At 38.6% G+C, this 22336-nt stretch overlaps 1 protein-coding gene across 4 annotated transcripts in view; it reads left to right on the forward strand.

The window, feature by feature from the left end:
• oxr1a (oxidation resistance 1a) overlaps window positions 1-22336 on the forward strand; it is a 179839-nt gene that overhangs the window by 103833 nt on the left and 53670 nt on the right. Inside the window, exon 1 of one of the 4 annotated variants that reach the window (XM_041245625.1) lies at window positions 20294-20605. The exons of the other annotated variants lie outside the window; for them this stretch is intronic. Within the exon in view, the coding sequence (XP_041101559.1) occupies window positions 20440-20605 (166 nt within the window). The 5' untranslated portion in view covers window positions 20294-20439. Of the gene's footprint in view, window positions 1-20293; window positions 20606-22336 lie in introns of those variants that run through there. 4 annotated transcript variants of the gene reach the window in all.

Consider the following 22336-nt stretch of genomic DNA (forward strand, 5'->3'; position numbering starts at 1 on the left):
AGTACAGGAGTGGGGCAGTGTAAGAAGTGTTACAACATGTTACACAGGTAGTGTGTCCAATGTGGTTTAAGAATCAATTTTGTGATAGAAAAATCAAGGTCTATCTGAACATGGTGCATAATTTAGTCTTAAATGAACATCTATTTTCTGAAAGCAGAAAACCACCAGTTCATTTTACAACTAGAACTAGGACCATGAGTATTTCAAGATATTTGAGTTTAAAATAATTTTTGTACAGCAGTCTCAAGATATTTGAGTTGAAGATATTGTTTGTACAGCAGTCTCAAGATATTTGAGTTGAAGATATTGTTTGTACAGTATGCTCAAGTTGTTTCTCATTTTCTAACACTGACTTGTTTTTTTTTCTTTGCAAAAAGGAGTCAATTGAAGAGTTTGATATGGCTCAGTGTGCTGTATTTTCCACTTTCTTTTACTAAGATGTGTTAAAGTTTTACAGGACGTGCAATAAAGAAAATGTAAAAGAAAATGTAAATATGAAATGGGTAATTACAGAAAGTGTGATTATTGATCAAATTAAATAAGCCAGGCATTGTTAACAGTTATGTAACTTTTAGGACAGAGTTTGTAATAGTAATCAGTCATTTGCAGGTCTCCATGTAGAATTGAGATGTGTGTCTATTTGCTGCATGATGGAAGAGAGGACTGCATTACATTGCTTTTTTTCCCCTTTTCTTTTCAATGTGAACTCCTCTCATAAACAGTGTTTTTACTCGTTCTTTTATTGAGTTCTTTTTTCTTCTGTCAGCTTAAAGGTGCTTAAAAAAGGTGTATTTAAAAATGCCCTGGCCTTATAAAGATGATTTCAATGCCAACAGTCACCATTTTCTATGGCCTTGGTTGCATATGTAACCCCTTCTTTGCAAACAGTACTATGCGTTGAAACTCTTTTTTCCCGCTCTTTTCGTGTGCGCTGATTTCCACTCACGTAAGGCAGACAGGACGACATTTCATAAATCAACAGCTTTTATTGATCTGCACGTGCAGCGTCGGGTCTGTAAGAAGCAATCCCGGAGTCACTTTAAATAAAATAAGTGTAATACCAAAAAAACAATCACATTTACGTTTCTAGTGTACACAATATTAACACGTGCTAACCACGTTTCACCGCACTCAGCATACAAAAATTATTTTAACATTTTTTTCATACCACATAATGCTCTATATGTGTATCTTATAACAAACATATATATATATATACCGATCAGATAGTTTAACAAAATATGTGTAAAAATCGAAATGATAATATTATAAATCAGAGCACCTCAAACACACAGCCTCACCTGTAAGAAGCAAGCCCGGAGTGACTTGCTCCTGCGCAGATGGGGTCTTACCCTTGACCTCAAACGAGGCACTATTGAACTAGCTATACAGATTTTAAAGGAACAGTGCAAATTCAAATTGCACCTGTTACACGTACAAGTCGTACACAGGACAGTTTATACAGGATGTATTTTATGGCTTTGGTTTGCATGTTATCCAAGGGTATCTGTTAAAGCAACCTGTTTAAAAAAAAAAATTCTGTTGGATGGTGTAGCATGGCGATTGTCCTGCACATTGGGTTACCTAGTGTAGCAGGTTCCTGGAGCAGGCACCTTTTATTTGTAGTTTTTGTACAGTCTTTTATTTTGCATTTTTTACAGTTTACTGTATGTGTCCTCTGTGCGTTACCATCGCTGGTAGTGTCACATGACCTGTTTATTTACTTTCTGTTTTGTGTCAATAAATCCTTCGTGCCTCCTCCATGTCTCCCTGTGTTGCCTATCTGCGGTTACCCATGCATGTGACACAGTACCCTGTCACAAATCCATGCAAGGCGTCATGTTTAACAGTATTCAGACATACCCCTGCTAACATGGTAGCTTATGTATTTCACTGAACCACTGGCATGTGCTTTCCAAAGTTAGGATATCGTGTAATACACAGACATTACCTAGTTTGTCTGGTTGGCCCAAAACATCCTCCATTGAAGCGTATTGCTTTGAGGAAATAAGAAGTCTATAAATAAGAAGTCTTCCCAGCGACAGCGAGTGGAAGCGACAGCGTGGGAGAAGTACACGTGTGGAAAAGTGCAGAGCAGTTTAGAAGCAGTAAGGAGAAATTACATCTTTAATTGCTTTAATCAGAAAACACAGGACATTGAGAAAACACTGCAGGTCAAAGTCAAACAGCTGTGTGTTTTTCTGATAACAAACAAGCTGAAACTTGGAGCAGCTGATTCAAATTCAGTGCCGTTCTGAGACACGGAGAAGGGGAGGAGCCAACAGCACAACAGAACAACGCAGCTACAAATGAGGCCGTTTTCCCAGCGACAGCGAATGGAAGCGACAGCGTGGGAGAACAGGCTTGGAAAAGTGCAGAGCAGTTTAGATGCAGTTTGAAAGCAGGTTGACAGCTGCAATAGAAACTAAACTTCAAAAAAAAAAATTAACATGGTCTTCAAGCCAGTAATCTGTAACACCTGCATGATGTGGGAAATCCGAGAAAACCCAGCAGAGCTAAACCAAGTGTGCGTAAAGTGCCGCACGATCCAGGACTTGCATAAAGTAGTAAGTGTGCTAGAAATGGAGCTGGAAGAAATGAGACAGCAACAGGATCTTGAGGAGCTGGCACACCCACAATTCATGGAAGTCTGTACCACCCCTAACAGACTGAAAGCCACCAGGGAGATAGAAGGTCAGAACAGCTGGGTTGAGGTAGGCAGAAGCAGGGAAAAAAAGAAACTTCGTCAAACACAACCACCAGAAATCAAAACAGCCAACAAATTTGAGCCACTTCAGAATTTTATAGGGGCAAAACCAACATCGAGAGAACGTAAGGAACAACATCCAGGACCCTATAAACAGTGGTAACCAGACAGCAAAAAGAAGGGAGGTCATGATTGTTGGGGACTCCATATTGAGAAACACAGCAAGTTCAGTTCACAGTTTGGACCCCCTTACTACAACAGTGTGCTGCCTTCCAGGAGCCTCTGTCACGCACATCACTGAGAACGTGGGCAGGCTCCTAGAACGAACAGGAGATGACCCGATAGTAGTGGTCCACATTGGTACAAACAACATTGGAAGAGACAGACCAAAATCCCTGCAAAACAAATTCAGAGAGCTAGGAAGGAAATTAAAAGACAAGACCAAAACTGTGGTATATTCTGGTATACTGCCGGCACCTTGCAAAGGACCATATGGACAGCTGGAAATAATTAATCTAAACGCATGGCTGAAGATGTGGTGCACACGGGAAGGCTTCATATCTTGATTATTGGACCACATTCTACAACAAGGACTATCTGTATAGACGGGACGGACTGCATTTAATAAAAAGGGAATCGATCTACTTGGAGAAAACAGTCTTGAAGCCCAGGTGTTAAACCTGGAAAAAGAAAATAAAGCCGAATCAATATGGGTCAGAATAACAGACAAAAATTCAAAGGGCATAATAATAGAAGCATGCTATAGACCGCCAGATTCAGACAGTGAGCAAAATAATCTGTTATACAATGACATTAGAAATGCGTGTAGCAAGGGAGAAGCCATACTAATGGGGGATTTCAACTTCCCCCATATAAAATGGAAAAACCCGGTGGGTAGCACGAAGGATGAAATAGAAATGGTGGAAATGACAAATGACTGCTTCCTAACACAATTTGTCAAGGCACCGACTAGAGGGGAGGCATGCCTTGATTTAGTCTTTTCAAATAACGAAGACAGAATAACTAAAACAGAGGTCAGAGAACCACTGGCAAACTCAGACCACAACATGGTCTCATTTGAAGTGCTTTTTAAAACCCCAAAAGTAATGACTAAAGCTAAGGTTTACAATTTTAGAAAAGCAAACTGTGAAGGTATGAAACAGAGACTAACAAAAGTAGATTGGAGTAAAATAGAGAAAACATCCACAGAAACAGGATGGCTGTTCTTCAAAAATGTAGCACTATAGGCACAAAACAATTACATCCCTAAGTAGACAAATCTAAATGTAAAGCTAAATTGCCAAAATGGTTTAATAGATCATTTAAAAAAATATTCAGCGAAAAAAGGCACTTTACAGAGCATTAAAAAGGGACCAAAAACAAAGTACACAGAAAGAGTACACGAAACTGCAAACGCAAGTCAAAAAGGAAGTTAGAAAGACCAAGAGAGAAATAGAAATGAACATTGCTAAGGGGGCTAAAACCAATTCCAAAATGTTTTTCCAATATTACAACAGCAAGAGAACATTCAAAGAGGAAGCTAAATGTCTAAGAGATACAAATGACAAAATCATAGATGAAGAAAAAAAAAATAGCAAATATATGAAATTATTACTCTTCACAAGTTTTTACAAAGGAGGATACGGACAACATGCCCCACATGTCAACCAGTTCATATCCAGTTTTAAATAACTTTAGCATAACTGAGGCAGAAGTGTTAAAGGGACTAGGAGCTCTTAAAATAAACAAATCCCCTGGGCCGGATATGATCCTCCCAATAGTACTCAAAGAAATGAAAGAAGTTATTTACAAACTGTTAACCAAGATCATGCAACGGTCTCTTAACACAGGGTTTGTACCGACAGACTAGAAGATTGCAAACATAATACCGATCCACAAAAAGGGAAACAAAACTGAATCGGGTAACTACAGACCAATAAGCCTGACTTCTATTATATGCAAACTTATGGAAATTATAATAAGATCCAAAATGGAAAATTACCTATATGGTAACAGTATCTTGGGAGACAGACAACATGGTTTTAGGAAAAGGAGATCATGTCTAACTAACCTGCTTGATTTTTTTGAGGATGCAACATCACTAATGGGTAATTGCAAAGCATATGACATGGTTTATTTAGATTTCCAGAAAACTTTTGACAAAGTCCCGGATAAAAGAATAATTCTCAAACTGAACGCAGTAGGCATTCAAGGAAACACATGTACATGGATTAAGGAGTGGTTAACATGTAGAAAACAGAAAGTACCGATTAAAGGAGAAACCTCAGAATGGAGTGTGGTAACCAGTGGAGTACCTCAGGGATCGGTATAAGGTCCTCTGCTATTCCTAATCTACATGATTTAGATTCTGGTATAGTAATCAAACTTGTTAAATTTGCAGACGACACAAAAATAGGAGGAGTGGCAAACACTGTTGCAGCAACAAAGGTTATTTAAAATGATCTAGACAAGATTCATAACTGGGCAGACACATGGCAAATGACATTTAATAGAGAGAAGTGTAAGATAGTGCACGCAGGAAATAAAAATGTGCATTATAAATATCATATGGGAGATACTGAAATTAAAGAAGGACTCTATGAAAAAGACCTAGGAGTTTTTGTTGACTCAGTAATGTCTTCATCTAGACAATGTGGGGCAGCTATAAAAAAGGCCAGCAAGATGCTCGGATACTTTGTGAAAAAGTGCTGAATTTAAATCAAGGGAAATAATGTTAAAACTTTACAATGCATTAGTAAGACCTCATCTAGAGTACTGTGTTCAGTTCTGGTCACCTCGCTACAAAAAGGATATTGCTGCTCTAGAAAGAGTGCAAAGAAGAGCGACCAGAATTATTCCGGGCTTAAAAGGCATGTCATATGCAGACAGGCTAAAAGAATTGAATCTGTTCAGTCTTGAACAAAGAAGACTACGTGGCGACCTAATTCAAGCATTCAAAATTCTAAAAGGTATTGACAGTGTCGACCCAAGGGACTTTTTCAGCCTGAAAAAAGAAACAAGGACCAGGGGTCACAAATGGAGTTTAGAAAAAGGGGCATTCAGAACAGAAAATAGGAGACACTTTTTTACACAGAGAATTGTGAGGGTCTGGAATCAACTCCCCACTATTGTTGTTGAAGCTGACACCCTGGGATCCTTCAAGAAGCTGCTTGATGAGATCTGGGATCAATAAGCTACTAACAACCAAACGAGCAAGATGGGCCAAATGGCCTCCTCTCATTTGTAAACTTTCTTATATTCTTATGTTCTAAATGGCTAAATAAATGCAAGCTCTGTAAGAGTACTCCCCCTAGTGGACAGTACCACAGTACTGGAAACAAATTAAGATATTAAGATACTGTGTACAGCACATGGAGTAAAAACAATATAGACCAGTGTTTCTCAACCTTTCTCGTAACAACACCCCTTAAGGATCAGCTGAGTTTAGTCATTGCTCCATGCCACAGAAAAAAAAAAAAAGATTGCTGATTAACAGTACCGTTTAATTAACATCAGTTATTTATTACATTCAGAGAATTGTACCAGTGACTAGTTCAGAGAATTACAGAGCAATAATTCATAAAACAAAAACAATTAAATCCCAGTCACTGGTGTAATCAACATGTAGATACATACATAAAATGTTTGCTATTATGGAATATTGCTGACATATCTTCTTTGCTTGCGCCATGGTGTGGCTAGCAATAGAGATGTGTGAACCGGTTCCTTTGAAATCGGATACCTGGTTCCTGCTTTGGAACCGATGAACCGGTTCGAGTGAGTACTATTATGTTTTTAGTAAAACTGATTATTAAAAAAAATCATTTCTGTCAAATACATTTGATAACTATAATTGACACATTCACTCTTAGAGAAAAAGGGTCTTCAAAATATTTATTACAGCAATAACAGGTTTTTTAAAGTTTTTATTTCTTTTTTAATTACCTGGAGAATAATTCAATCTCACATTGTGAACAGGCTGGCTGTAGGTGACATCAGGCCAGAAAGGAGTACACAGAGAAAAGCAGTACTGAGGTGGAAACTGAGATGCTGTGGCGCTCAGTGCGTTTATTGAGTGCAACAAATAAAAGATTTAAACAAAAAACAGACATGGCAATTGAGGCCAAAATAAATAGACAAACAAAACGGATTAATATTAAACAAACAACGGACGAACAGACAAACAAACACGGTGAGTCCGAACAAACACACAAGTATCATGCTGGTCCTTGCAGCATGAAATAGCAATTATATGCTTGAATTTAATTTAATTTACTTTTTACTTTCTCCTCTCCACACCTGTTTTCCACTCACTGAACACACACAACCCAGAGTGAGTGAAACATGCTGCTTTTATGCAGCTGTACCGAGACTCGATTGCTAATCAATCATTCAATTGGAATTAAATTAGTACACACCCGTGTCCACACACTATGTACTTTTTAATATGCACGTGGAGTGATGTGCAGTCCTATGCCTAAATACAAATATATTTTAATTCACTCATGTTACACAGACCCATTTATATCCCATGTACCAATGACTATACATACCAACATTAACACATATTAACACATATTAACACATATAACACAAAGATTATTGATTATTTTTTTAACTTTAATTATACAGGGCAATTTCATAGATTGCAGAATATTGTCGGAACATCACAAAAGAAGCATAGTTTCCGAATCATATCTTATATGTACAGTGTGAAAATGTTTTCTTTGCAAAACATATTTTGTGTATCTCCAGTTTTTGCAGTCTATTTGTTTGTATATTTGTTCAGAACCGATTCCAAAAATCTCCTCAAATGCATATCACTAAATAACAATAAGAATAAACTGAGAAATTCAGCCGTGAACCGTAACATGGCAACAGGCACAATGAACGGCTGCTTTTTTCTAATTGGACCATTACAGTTGCTTGACAAGCCCAGATAGCACAAATGGCAGTGACGTTGTGGCGTAGCAACACACATTTCTGACTTGATGTATGCACAATCTTATAGTGCAAACGTCAGTGAGTACCTCACTGGCACATTGTGTGTAAGTAGTTAATCAACATTTTAAAATAAGTTTCCTTAATTTTAAATAAGAAAACACAACTCTCCCTTTTTCAGCTAAAATGCCCCCCTCCCGCCCTCTTGGATGTAAAAAACCCCCTTTGGCTTCAGAACACCCCTTTGGGGGCAGTACCCCCCTGGTTGAAAAACACTGATAAAACCTACAACGGAAGATTTGTTAATTTCTTGGTTAAATATGACGGTAATGCTCCGACAGACTCAACAAAATATACACTGTTCTTGAAGATCATTTTTAATTTCTGCAGTGCAGCTGCAGTATTGTAGTGAACGGCAGCGCAATAGCAATACTCATGCGTTTAGGTGGTACCTTTTGTGCCTCATCTGAAACTAGTTGGATTTGGAGAGTTATTTTAAGTGGTTGTCATTGAAATGAAAAGCCTGGTAATCACGAGACGGGTCTTCCTGCACAAAGCTATAACAGGATAAGGATCTTCGTAATTTTCTCAATCTTATACATTAGTCCGTCACATATCTGCCTGTCACATATCCGCCCTAGCCGTATTTTATCCGCCATGATCAATCTCTTCTGCAACGTTAGTTTATTATTGAACAGAGACGATTAGTTCAGAGATTGTAGCTTCCACCAAAGTTTTCGTACACGGTGTTGTTGTATGCGCTCCATGCGCTGCCGTTGCGGGTAATGTCAGGTGTAGGGCTGTGTCCGAAGGTTCGAAGGTTCGTTTGCTAGGCAGGGATTCGAAGATTATTTTAAACCTTCGAAAGTTCGGCAGACGTCATTCACGTACTCTATTGTAACGACCTTGAGAGGATAAGAGCAGCAGGAATGACACAAGGAGGGGGAGAGGGAGACGACAAGCGAACTGACAAGTAAGAATAGAGAGGAAGAGAACCACCACTATCCAGCGTTAATACAGCCAGCCGAGAGATGGGCCCCGACAACCATTGGGCCATTACCCCCATTGGGCACCATGTAGAAGGAAGGAAGAGGGCGAGCCACAAGAGCAAAGGTGACTTTCGGTAATGTGTTCCGAACCTTTGAAGGTCAAAATGTTCCCTTCGTTGCAGCCCTAGTCATTTGAGCTGTTTAGTGTGTTGATATGTAAATAAATCCTGTTCGCCTGCAGGGCGTATCAACGTCAACCTCCGTGTTGATCTCTTGACTGTCACTCAGCAGCAAGTGAACGCATCCGCACGGCTACTCTGTCACAAACATTAATACCCTGTATCTTTCTAAACAAGGAACTTAGGGGAGCTCCCTAGTAAAAGCTGAATCTCAAAACAATAATTGTGTGAATATAATGTACCACCGTCCCTTTTCTTTGCGGCGCCAGCTGACAAGGTGAGTGTCATTCAGACTTTTGTTTATTGATCACAAACAACTGTTGCTGGCTTCCAGTCTCACACTGTAGGCAGATACTGTCTCTCACTCAAAAAACTGTCACACACACTTGTTTAAATGCTCCTCCCCCACCACTCACACACACAGCCGTGCAATCTAACTAACCCCATTCACTCCCGACTGCACATACACACTTGCATGCATACCACTTTAATACACACAATGCGTACAACACAGCAACAGTTCTTCTGAGCCCCCAGTTGGCTGGGTCTGTGCAATAATAATTGTTACAGCTATGTATATAATAGTATTTAAAACAGGATTCATTTATCCGCCTTTTTACATATCTGCTCTTACTCTATATAACATATATGTTATACTGTGTTATAAATCAGAAAGGCAGAAAAGTTTATTGCATTGTTCTTTTTTCTTGGTATAGTACAGTCGTTACAATGAGAAGCTTCTAGGTTTAACTAGGTTACCTTGAAGTGATCTTGGTTTCAGTTGTGTTCAGTGCCGTAAGAAATCAGAATCCTGGACTGAGCAGCGCATTCTAATCGTTACTATTACCAAAAATTAACATTCACATATTTCCGTACAAATTGCAGCTGGTTATTTGTTGCCACACCCCAAATAAATGGGGGCTCTGACTCCAGTTGTGTCACTCAGAGCAGATGCATTTTACACGTCCAGGTTTGTAGGTCACGTGATAGCATTTATTCATGTGCCCTAAAATGTAGTTATTTCATTACTATTATTTATTTGGGGTGTGGCAACAAATAACCAGCTTGTACAGAAGTATATGAATGTTAATTGCTGTTTATCCTCAGTCAAGGAAATATACACAATTTACCAAAGTGAAATAATTCAGTAGCCTTTGTGAAAATGGCTGTAGTAGTGCATTTATTACTGACACAATGTGTTTCAGACCCCATAGTTGCAGAATACACATGGGGACACTCCTACTACGACTCACATTTTTTAAAAATGTAATAGTTGCCAAATGATTTGACCCCATTTTTACCCCGCTACTGCGCTGATGAAGACACACTGTCCTCTGAAGCATGTGCCGTCAGCTGACCACTTCTTTTCAATCTGCAGGCCTGCCATGTGGCCAACCCAGACCTACAGCATTGGTGGACAATGCAGCTCTGGGCAGCTTATAGGCAAGCCAGCAGGCACCTGGCCAGTCCACAGGCATTGCTGGTGTTCGGTAAGCCAAGGGCACGCTGTCTGACCTAAGCTGTGCCCCCCACCCCAGACAGCACTCGGCCAATTGCGCGCCACCCCCTGGGATCTCCCATCCACAGTTGGCAGTGGAATAGCCTGGACTTGAACCAGCAACCTCCAGACTACAGGGTGGATCTTGCACTCCACATGGAGTGCTTTTATCAGATGCACCACTCGGGAGCCCTTCAGCCTGCAACAATTTGAAAATATAGATCTGCCTAGTTTTCTATTGACATGGTAGTAATATGTATGAATATAGGTGTAGGAGCATTCCTAATACTCAGGACATGCTAGAGGATAAGAGGTAGATGCAAACATTTCTTCCATTCTTATAGCTGGCATGTTGTCTGTAGAGCTATGGTCTTCATAATATAGCCAGAAATTAAACTGAAATGAAACTGTCACCCTATTGTACTGTGCTTGTAGTGCAGTTGATGTGAATGCTCAGGTACAGAGACAGATACTGTTCCAATGACAGAACCCTACTGAAGCACAAAGGACTGCCAACTACCATTTAGACTAACAGCCTTTTTCCAGACTGACCGACTTCCTGGCCTGGGGAAAGAACTGTCAAGCCAGTCTGTCCAAAAAACTCTGTCTTTGCTTAGCGCCCTCACAGGTCGGGAGGGAGATTTACAACCAAGGTTCATTGTATTTCTGTCACAGGGAGTCACATGTACATTGCCAGAGTTGCATGTTTCTTTCTTTATTTTTTGAACAGGGGTAGAAAAAAATACCTTTACGTTTCTCTATTGAGAGCGGCGTTTATTTGAGGGCGGCGTCTAAAAAGCTGATATCTTAGTCAGGCGTTAATTTGAGGGCGCCGTTAATTTGAGGGCACCGTTAATTCGAATACGGTATATAAATAAAAAGAGTGTGCAAATCTGACAACTTCATTATATAGTATATTAGTCTTGCAGCAAGCTGATTTTAAGAACTGTATTTGTCTTTTTTAACAAATTCATACTTTAAAACAAATCTTGCTTAATGAATTTGCTCAAGCCTAGTGTAGACAGCAGCAATAATACAGCAACGCTAATTTAATAATGTTTTGGTACAAATGTGACTTTTTAGGTGAAAGATGGTACTTAAGCTAGTGTACAGTGAATTGCATCTTCTTGCTAAGGGGAGCAGAACAATCTAGGCTAAAGCAATTAGCTATCTAATGACCCCCCCCCCCCCCCCACCCCTTAAAGGCTGTGTGGTCCTGTGGTTAAAGAAAAGGGCTTGTAACCAGGAGGTCCTCGGTTCAAATCCCAGCTCACTCACTGAGTCACTGTATGACCGTCAGCAAGTCACTTAACCTCCTTGTGCTCTGTCTTACAGGTGAGACATTGTTGTAAGTGACTCTGAAGCTAATGCATAGTTCACACACCATAGTCTCTGTAAGTTGCCTTGGATAAAGGCATCAGCTAAATAAAATAATAATAATAATAATAATAATAAAGTGGTACAATGTTTTAGACATGCACATCCTATAGTGTGTGGTATGTGCCTGCTACGTCACATAAATAATGACTGTGGAGAGAGTGATGAATTTCCAAGTTGTATGGCAACCCGGCCATTGTATGTAACAATACAGGATCACTCAGTAGCTTAAATCCAACATACCCAACTTGACAAAGTTCTGAGATTAATCAATTCCTAGAACTGGACAGGTTTAGATGGGCCAAATGGTGTTGTGTTGTTCATAAATTTTCTCATGGTCTTCTACTTTAAATAATCCAACACGTTCTCCCAGAAATATCATTAGCAGTGGGTCTGAAACTACATTGGCCCATTTCAGTCAGCGTCCTGAATTCTCCTGGCAAGTTAATTGTACACTGATTACAAACCAGTCCTGTGATGTAAGAAATGGGTAACTATTGAAGAACAGAACATTCTGGCTCTTTACAGACATGTTTAGCTGAGCTGGATCTTTAATAAAAGCACATCTGCTGGTGCAACAAAAATGTGTCCAAATAAACCTGAAACAGGTTGTTTGTAGCTACCCTTAAACCTTAGATTTTGGTAACATTGCTTGGAAAGTGGCTGCCTCTACATAGACCTCTACGTGGGCTTTACTTGTTTTTGTATTAAAACATACCACAAACTCAAAACTGAAAAGGCTTTCAGGAAGGATTACATTTTTAGAAACCTTAGCATATGAACAAAGACTGTTAAACAAAAGTATTATGACACAAGAACATCTGGTTACAGCATAGATTGCAACATAGTAACAAGCAAAAGGTTTATCGTGAGGGTTTCAGCTGCTCCCATCCAGTTCTCTTGCCAGCATATTTGTTTCTGATTTGAACTGTGAAACTATTTCCAGTTCAATAATTGTAATTAATTGATAGCAAAACAAATTAAATGAAACAAGAAATGATTGCATGATAAAAGCTTGATTGAATGACCATTAGCTACATCAGTGCTGGCTCAATAAACAATTTTCCTGCATTTATATTAGCGGATTCCGGACTGCTAATTAAAGATTGCCAGGGGAGAGGGAGATTTTTCTGATGCTTTGTTTCTTTTCCCTTTCTCTGTTATATAACTGTGCATGTGCTGTAACCAGTGCACAGAGGAAGCCATTTCTCAGCAAGGCTTCTGATATGCTGTTTTACAGCTACATTCTTTCTCCCGTCTGGATTACATCACCACACTTGGCTCATGGCAAAAAGATCTGGGTGAAGTCTGGTTTACTGGTATGCATGTCTGCATCGATTTTAAACAAACTAAACTACTACTAAAAATCTAAACTGCTTGTCTGTACTTTCATATACATGTTTATTACCCCTTTGTGGGGGTGCATATCCCCAATAGCAGGGCTATGCAGTAGTGGAGGTGTTGTATACAGTAGTCCGTCTCGTATCAGACTGCGGTGGGATCAGAGCAAGGGTGGATATGTAAAAATTCGGATAAATGAATCCTGTTTTAGATGCCATTATACACAACTGCAACAATTACTATATTCACACAATTGTTTTGAGATTCAGCTTTTTATATTATTAATCTTTGTGACAGGGTAGTCTTCTGCTGTGTGGGTGCGTGCATTCGCTGCTGAGTGACAGGCAGGAGATCGAGACGGAGGCTGAAGTTGATACGCTCCGCAGTGAACAGGATTTATTTACATATCAACACACTGAACAGCTCACGTGATACTACCAAAAATAGTAGAGCACGGAGTACATGCAACTGTGTACGAAAACTTTGGTGGGATCTATAATCTCTGAACTAATTTTCTGTATTCAATAATAAAGGAACTCTGGCTACTCACCTGGCTGTCGGTGGTTTTGACTTGCTTACTCAGTCTTCGGTATTCAACTGGTTCTGGTTCTCTCTCTCTCTCTCTCTCTCTCTCTCTCACACACACACACACACACACACACACACACACACACACACACACACACACACACACACACACACACACACACACACACTTTGGCGAATTTCAGCTTTAGCCCAATTGCCTTTGGTTTTGCAGCAGCCCTAAGGTGAATAAATTGAACCTTTTTATACTTGACACCCTGCTGGAACACACCTACCTGCTGATTAGATTCCACACCTGGTAATCACACACAGCAGCCAGACACGTTCTCCCAGGTGTATCAGGTACTTGATTAATTAATTGCAATAATTGCATGTTATGTACAGTATATATTTACACAAAAAAACATTTTCATCTGCAGGGCTCCTGCCCTGCCAAAGTGCTGTATACACTTACATTAGTGTCAGGTAATTTACACAGTCACAAAATTCATAGGTTTACGAAAAAAAAAAAAAAAACCTTTGAATTGTAAGCTCAACTTTCGCTCACCTGTAGCCAATTTGCATTAATGCTGTACACTTGGATGATGCTAATGAAGAGCTTGATCATGGCAGATAAACGATTAGGGTAGATGTGTGATGGGCAGATACGCTATGGATTACAGTATATAAAGAGAAGCACTTATTAAATTGAATCTGGTTACAGAATTGGTATACTGTCTATACATTTAGAAACTTACCTGTCTGTCCATGTTACCCACTTGCAATAGGGGTTAAACCAAAATATAAACAAACCTAGTTCTCCTCCATATACTAGAAATGTCGATACTAGTTTTAGGATTGTCTCTAGATTGGTTTGCCTTTATTGAAGTTTTGGACCTATGATTTTCCAATCCAAACCCTGCTAACCATGTCAACTTTTTGGTTGTTTTGCCTTTCTAATAGAAGTGAAAATAATGTATATAAACCTATAAAAGGAACACAGCTACTTATGTTGCCTTATTTTGCCTACTAAACAACCAACACATTGTTCTTCTGTCTGTCTTGACAAGTTTCCCTTCGGCCATGTAATACAGTAGATATGAAGAGTCTGCTGAAATTGAAAGGTGAAAAGCAATAGAGCTTCCGTTATGTTCATTTCTGTCTTTGTGGTGCACTACTCCTTAAAGCATATGGTATAACAAATATTTTGTTTTTAGAAAAGGTATCTGGTATCGACTGTTAAAAAAAGCCCCTAATTTGCATGACTTGGTTTCAATTTGTCAGATATACCAGCATGCGTTTTTTACTTAATGCTACCTGACAGAAATATGTTCTGCTATTACAGTTTAATCAGCTATGAGGCAGCTACGAGGTAGATATCATAGGCTTGGTAATTTTTCCACCAAGAATGTACAATACACTACCACATTTTGACATGTTTTGAGGTATAGATTTAAAAGGAGAGACAGGCTGAAGATTTCCATTACATGAGAGTAGATGTTGAACTTCATGCTGATTTGAACTCGACTGTCACCAAGATAAGCACCAACTAAGACATCGCTTTGCAGTAAACTAATATGATCCATCTGCATCTCCATTCATTTGCGTTGTTTTCCATCTGATGATGTAGATATCCTTGTCTGGTGTTGATTGCTGAAGTGTAATGCTGGCTCCAGGGATCAGCTCATTTTGCCTCCCTAGCGCATCAGCACACACAATGGCTGCGATGCTGGCTCCGGGGATCAACCCAGTGCGGTCTCCCCAGCGCATCAGCATGACAACTGTCTCGATTGAGCTAAGTAGGGTACATCTCTGGGGTTTTCAAATGGGCACCTTCCATCCTCGGTGTTTCGTTGACTAGCCCACGATACCTCAAGGGTGCTCAACAGTGATTCTGGCGTCCCAGCATCACCCTCCTCCATCTAACATTGCTAACACTGGAATGAACTAATAAGACAGCATAATTGAATGAAGCAAAATGTACTATTCTGTTATATTTAATAAAGCACCTTTGCATACTGATGGTCCCAGAAGTTGCACTGTACATATGAAAGTTTTACAGATTAAGTTGCTTCAAAAGATTTTTTTAATTGATCCTTTACCTTTGTTTGTGATTATCCCAAGTTGTTCTTATTGCAATTACTCCAGTATTACTCCAAATATGCCTTTTTCTCTGTGTTAGTGCTTTTGCCTGCTGTAGCACCTCTAGAACACTACAGTTTTGACTTTTAGCAAGAATTTATTATTCTATGCCTCGGTTAATGTAACCTTCCAATTACCTCAGTGTCAGAGTAAACTTTCACCTGATTTTTCTAATTTTCCTAGAAAAAAAGCATATGATATGAAGCCAAAATGTGTCTGGAAGTTACATTTTAGGTTTAGACTAGTCAGTCTAACTTTCTATGCAAATGGCAAACTTGTATAAGTGACTAGATTAAGGCCAGTTGTTTTGACTAGTGTAACCATTTTATGCAACTAGTTACCCGAAATGGAGAACCAAATGTTTTTTTTTTAATAAGCCAGCACTGTCTAGTGAACTGGTACATATGATCAAGTCAATTTTTGTATTGCTGGAAAAACCCAGCTATGTTTATAAACTGTTATTAAAATTCACAAATAGAGAAGGTGACAAGTTGTCTGCATTTACACATTGTTCAACTCCTACATAAACAGTGTGGTCTAAAAATTAATCTAAACAGCGGTGCATGTAAATACACCTATTGTTTCAAAATGAAAATATTATCAACCTGGGTATCTCAGAAGAGACATACTTTTTATATGTACATTGATAGTGAACTGTCATGGCAAATGCAGGTACAGATAAGTTAGCACATTCATTTTGTAATGTACAGGTAACTTAACATGATCGTAACAATATATATAAGCATTCGGATATTTTACATAGTTTTGAGTATCAATGTTCTGGATTTCTTGTCGTATAGTTGAATTAATTCTGCTACCTATTCATTAGATAACTGATCAATAGGACCCGAAACTATTTCTAATCTGTGAATAATTTTTTTTTTAAAAATAACCTTGCTTGCTTTGTTTGTTGTGCTACAAAAATACTTGCTGGCTCTGTTTATACAGTACGTGTAGTAAATTGGTGGAGATGGTTTTAAAAGGCCTTAAGAGCTTACTGCACGTTGCCCTATCTAACTGATTTGATTAATTGTTATTCTAACAGCCTTATCCCTTAGAACATAAAGTATAAAACCTTATAGTAATATTGACATTGAATTTGATTCTGTTTTATAAAGGTCAAGCTTACATTTTATTTTAGAACCAATTGTCATTCACAAAGCTGTAAATCACAAGTTATATACAAGTTTGTTTTGGGGGATTCAATGTTTGTATGCATTAAACTTCAGTCTAGAACATTCTTTAAACAACTCTCTTTATGAATATGGCCAAAACTTCTAAGGTGTGAGTTGCACAAATTCAACTGTTGCAAAACTACAACTGCTATTGATCAAGTTAGGCAATCTTTTTTGTATATGTATAACTTTAACAGTCTCATTTTCCTTTTAAACAAAAAAAAAGGGAACTTGAAAACCACAAAAAAGTGATTTGGCAGGTTTAAACGAGATGGTATTTAAAATATCTGTTATGCATGAGCCTGTTTTTTTAAATTTTTTATTTAATTCATTGTGCTGTTGTTTTTTAATATTATAATATGTATTTTGTTTGTTAATGCTGAGTTCTGCCTACAAGTACATATTGCATACAAAGGAGTTTTTAATAATAAATAAATAAAAACATAACGTGTTACTGGTTCAGTTTACATCGGAGGCAAATCCCTAATCATTTTTATATATTAAAAAGCTGTGCTTATAGGTGATTTTTAGTCTTATTACTCTTCCCCACTATAACCATTGCAGCAATGCTCTGTCTCTTTAATGACCTCTGACTGATAAGTTGTCACCTCAACAAGGACAGCTCCTGCTGACCCAAAAGGCAAGATCCTGGGCAAAACTATGCAAGAACATAAGAAGAACATAAGAACGTTTACAAATGAGAGGAGGCCATTCAGCCCATCTTGCTCATTTGGTTGTTAGTAGCTTATTGATCCTAGACTCTCATCAAGCAGCTTCTTGACGGACCCCAGGGTGTCAGCTTCAACAACATTACTGGGGAGTTGCTTCCAGACCCTCACGATTCTCTAAATAAGTGTTTCAAATTTTCTGTTATGAATGCCCCTTTATCTAATCTCCATTTGTGACCCTTGGTCCTTGTTTCCTTTTTCAGGTCGAAAAAGACCCCTGGGTCGACATTGTCAGTACCTTTTAGAATTTGAAATGCTTGAATCAGATCACCACGTAGTCTTTGTTCAAGACTTAATAGATTAAATTATTTTAGCCTGTCTGCGTATGCCATGCCTTTTAAACCTGGAATCATTCTGATTGCTCTTCTTTGCACTCTTTCTAGAGCAGCAATATCCTTTTTTTAGCAAGGTGACCAGAACTGAACACAGTACTCTAGATGAGGTCTTACTAATGTATTGTAAAGTTTTAACATTATTTCCCTTGATTTAAATTCAACACTATATATCTGAGCATCTTGATGGCCTCCTCTCAACTGAGTCTTTGTTTAGTGCTTGTTGTCTAATAGAACTGAACTTTCAATACAGAATGTCATATTGAAAAAAACAGATTGGTTTTAAATTTGATTCACAGTTAGGGTGACCAAACGTCCTGATAACCAGGACCCTCCCAATTATTAAGAGATTTGTCCCATGTCCCGATCAAGGTACTGTTGGGACGTCATTTGTCCCGATTTTTAGAGTAAAATTGGAAATTTTGATTTTCTTGTTAGAAAATTCTGTATATGTGGCTGCTGTACTCTCTAGAGGTGCAACAGCTACTCAACTAGTTTAGGGCTTGGACATATGCTTCTACGGGGCTTTACTGGCAAAATGTCATGATGGCTTCTTGAAATTTTGCGTCTCCATTGCGGATGACTTTAAGTTAGTCATAAATCAGTTCCCTTTCAGTTCGAAGATGACCACCAATGACATCACATATGGGATATGCCTGCCCATTGGATAGGTATTGCTGAGCTCTCTATACCAGAGCTGCTGATAGGCCCCTTCCTGGGATGAAGCATTCGTCCCGCCCACCGTGGGGATAAACCTGTCATCCCAAGGAAGCCATTTCTATTTTTCCTTCTCAAGAGGATACTGTAAGGCCTCTTTGTTGAGCTGAGCGAGTTGATAGAAAAGAGCTTTTTGAGTCAAATTGAGTCGATTGTATTTCCCGTGCATTCGTGCTGAACGCTGGCTTGCCACTTTCCCAGAATCAATGACTTTGAAAAGTCGTGGTAGACCGCTCTTTGTTATCTGTCTGTCATGTGTGAGCGACTGCCTGTGCAGTCACCCACGAGTGGTTGTTTATTTCTTCTGTTTATTTCTACACAGTTCCTCCACAGGGCTAGGCCTTGCTGTATTCCCGCTATTGAATGACTCTTCCAGTCGTGCTCTCCTCCATGGGGCTAGGCCTTGCTGCATCCGCGTTGTTGAGTAGACCTCGCCAGCTGCGTAGGCCCGCCCACCTCAGTAAGTCGGTCCTTGTAAACCAACAGTGTGCTTTCCCCTGTACTATCTTTCTACCGTGTTTTTGCTGTCTGCTTTAATTTGCCCACTGCAGCTTCAGCCCTTGTGTCCCTCTGGTGCACGCTATGTGCTGACCAGGTGTGTGTGACCGCGCGGATGTGGGTAGGCACATTTGTGTAGCAGCCCCCCTGGTGCTTCGGTACCATGGTGCACGCACAGCCCTTGGTACTGAGGTATCTCGGCGCACAAGTGCTCAGTGCAGGCCTGCACAGGACAAGAGCTCTGCGTCAATCTGACCAGCTCTTTGTCTGTCTGTTTGAGCTCAGCGATACCTACGCAATGGGTAGGCATATCCCATGTGTAATGTCATTGGTGGTTGTCTTCTCTTTCAGTGAAACAGGGTTATGGTAAGTAACCTAACGTTTTCTCTAGACTATAGTATAGAATGGCATAAAAGATAGAATGGACGCAATTTACTATCAATCACGTCATACCATGTGCTACGCCAGTTACCTGGTGCTAAAAGTCACTTGAGCGGTGTGCCTTGATTTCTTTCAGGTCCTTCCTCTTTTAAACACACTATACATATTAACATATTTGTAATGAATAGCAAACTGTGTAATACAGTAACACCAGATATCATTTTCTAAACATTGCTACAGTGTTATATAGTTTTAAAGTGTATTTAACCATTTAATAAAATAAAATAAAATACAAGCATAATCAATATTTGTATTTAATGCTCACAAAACGCTTTGCAATGTATTGCTGTCGGTCCTTATTGAACAGCGCACCACAATTATCTTAACAAATTACTGTGTTAAGAATTTTGCCACATTTACCTGCTCCTCTTTTCAAACAGAATATTAGGAAATTAGCAAAATTAATCGAGTCACGTCTAAATCCAAACTTATTCAAAATCAAATCGAATACATTTAAAAAATGCAAACTTTTGCAAAAACGAGTTCGGATATGGCAACTACTATTTTAACCGTACAATGATCTATCTAGTTAGTACATTTAAATCACAAGAGAAGTGACAAGCACTCTAGCCATTGCCCTTTTAAGAGGCGTCAATGATAAACTGTTCCAATGTCTGGTTTAACGCGTAGCAAATTGTGAAAGTAGTGTCATTGCCCGTTTAAAATATTAAGTTTCTCGCAGTTGTTGACGCTTCTCAGTTCCTGTTTAAACTTGCGGTGTTATTATATTAGCTAGAGTTTACTTCACTGGTATTTTGTTTGAAACATGGCGACTATCTAGTATACACGTATTTAAGAATTGTGATTTGTTTCACTGCTGTAGAAAGGCATGTGTCAAAAGTTTAAAAAATGGATTATTTGTTGTCATTTACGGGTAAAAGTACCCGAACTTTGAGAGCGATTGTTTTCAACAGAAGCTATCCTGGAGCTCGAGAAATTCAGTTTAAAGATTCCTTAAGAGATGATGATAATTTTGAAACTGCTCATGATAATACGACTGCACAGCAAGTAACAGGTTTGGACATGTAACTTGTTATGGATACTATATTGATACAACGCTTTTTGACATGCCTTAGTTAATACTTTACCTTTTAAGCATGTGTTTATTTGTGTATTTATTTTTTTTTGCTCGGCAGTGTATGTTTGTTTTGCACACGGCGTGGGGTTGGTTTACAAAATAAAACAAATGTACAGTAGTCATACATCAGTATTTACTGCGTACAGAACTTTTCTACAGGGCTTATCCGTTTGTAATGTCTGATTACTACCGGATCAAACGTTCTTCAGTCGTACTGTATTCCATCTATATCGTGATTTCCAGTTATTTCTTGGAGAGAACACTTGTCCCATTTTGAAACATGTAGTATTTCGTTACATCTAGACTCTCAGTTGTGAAGAGATACATGAACCCAGTGTGTTTGGTAAATATACTACAAGTTAATCAAACTTTACATGTGGTAATTTTCTCAAAATAGTTTTTCAGAACCACAGATACATTTAAACACTTAATTTCTAGATACATTCAGCAATATAGCTGCTATAAGAGATATGCTTAAACCATGCAAATGCTGTTTATTAAAGTATTTTTAATGCAATAATCGTGCACGTTTATATTGCATTCACACCATCTTAAATTACAAATCTAATAATGTGTCAAGCTTTTAAAGAAAACCAATAATGTACAGAGTTAAGAGATATTTGACAAAGTATTGGATTGAAGTCACGTATGGAAGTGTTGTTAATGTAGGCCTAGTTGTGGATATTCTTCCTCCACCATTAAGTAATGCAGAACTAGCATTTTCATACAAAACTACCATACCAACATTGCAGCCCTTATGACAATAAATAAAAGCAGAAAAAATGTAATGCTGCAAAATGTTTTCAGATGAGAAACCGTTAGATGTGTGCATTTAAATAGAAAATTACAAGAGGCAGATGGAGGAACGAATGTAATACCTTTTATGTAGACAATGCATTTATTTTAGAAATGCTTTACAGCCAGTGTTTCTGATTTAATATCGTGAGTTAGTAACTCCGATATGGAGGATGAAGTTTAGTAAGCACACTGATATAAATCTTTTTAATCCAGCAGTGTTGGAAATGTAGCCGGTACGTATTTCAACATTATAAAAAGGTCCATGTGGATTGTTTTATTTCTATTTTTTTACATTGGCTATTTATGAGGTGGTGATGGGCCAAAGACCCTTTAGGAAAGTTTGGAAAGGGAAGAGTATCTGATCATTTTGATTGCTGTAGCAGTGATGGCTGAAATGGAAAATGATACAGGTTACTCCAAATTGGAGCACCAGTACCCAGAACGACTCGGAATAGAACAGAAACAACAAGGGAAATGCAAGAAAGCAATGACTTATGTCTAACCTAAATTTAAAGGTCCAATTTTCAGCAAATGTGTGTGTTAGTTGTTGCTTGCAAAATTTGCCTGTGTATTTGTCTGTATCAAATCTATATGAATTCAAAGCATGAGGACACACTGACAAATTCCGTTCCCTGTCCTTTGTTAATGTGATGAAAGGCAATAGTAAAGACTGCGTTGCTGCTTTGTGTCTATTTATCATCCACAGAAATAATTTATTTTGGCTCTTTTGGGAACAGTTTCCAGCAGAGACTACCTGCCTAAGGTCATGTTTTGAAACATATAAATAGCTGTGATATGCATAAAAGCAACAGATTCTAAGACAGTCTGTATCAGGAAATGGCATCACAAGTGCTTAAAAATAGAATATGG

The sequence above is a fragment of the Polyodon spathula genome, chromosome 3 (assembly GCF_017654505.1).
Source record: "Polyodon spathula isolate WHYD16114869_AA chromosome 3, ASM1765450v1, whole genome shotgun sequence".
In the NCBI taxonomy this organism is placed as follows: domain Eukaryota; kingdom Metazoa; phylum Chordata; class Actinopteri; order Acipenseriformes; family Polyodontidae; genus Polyodon; species Polyodon spathula.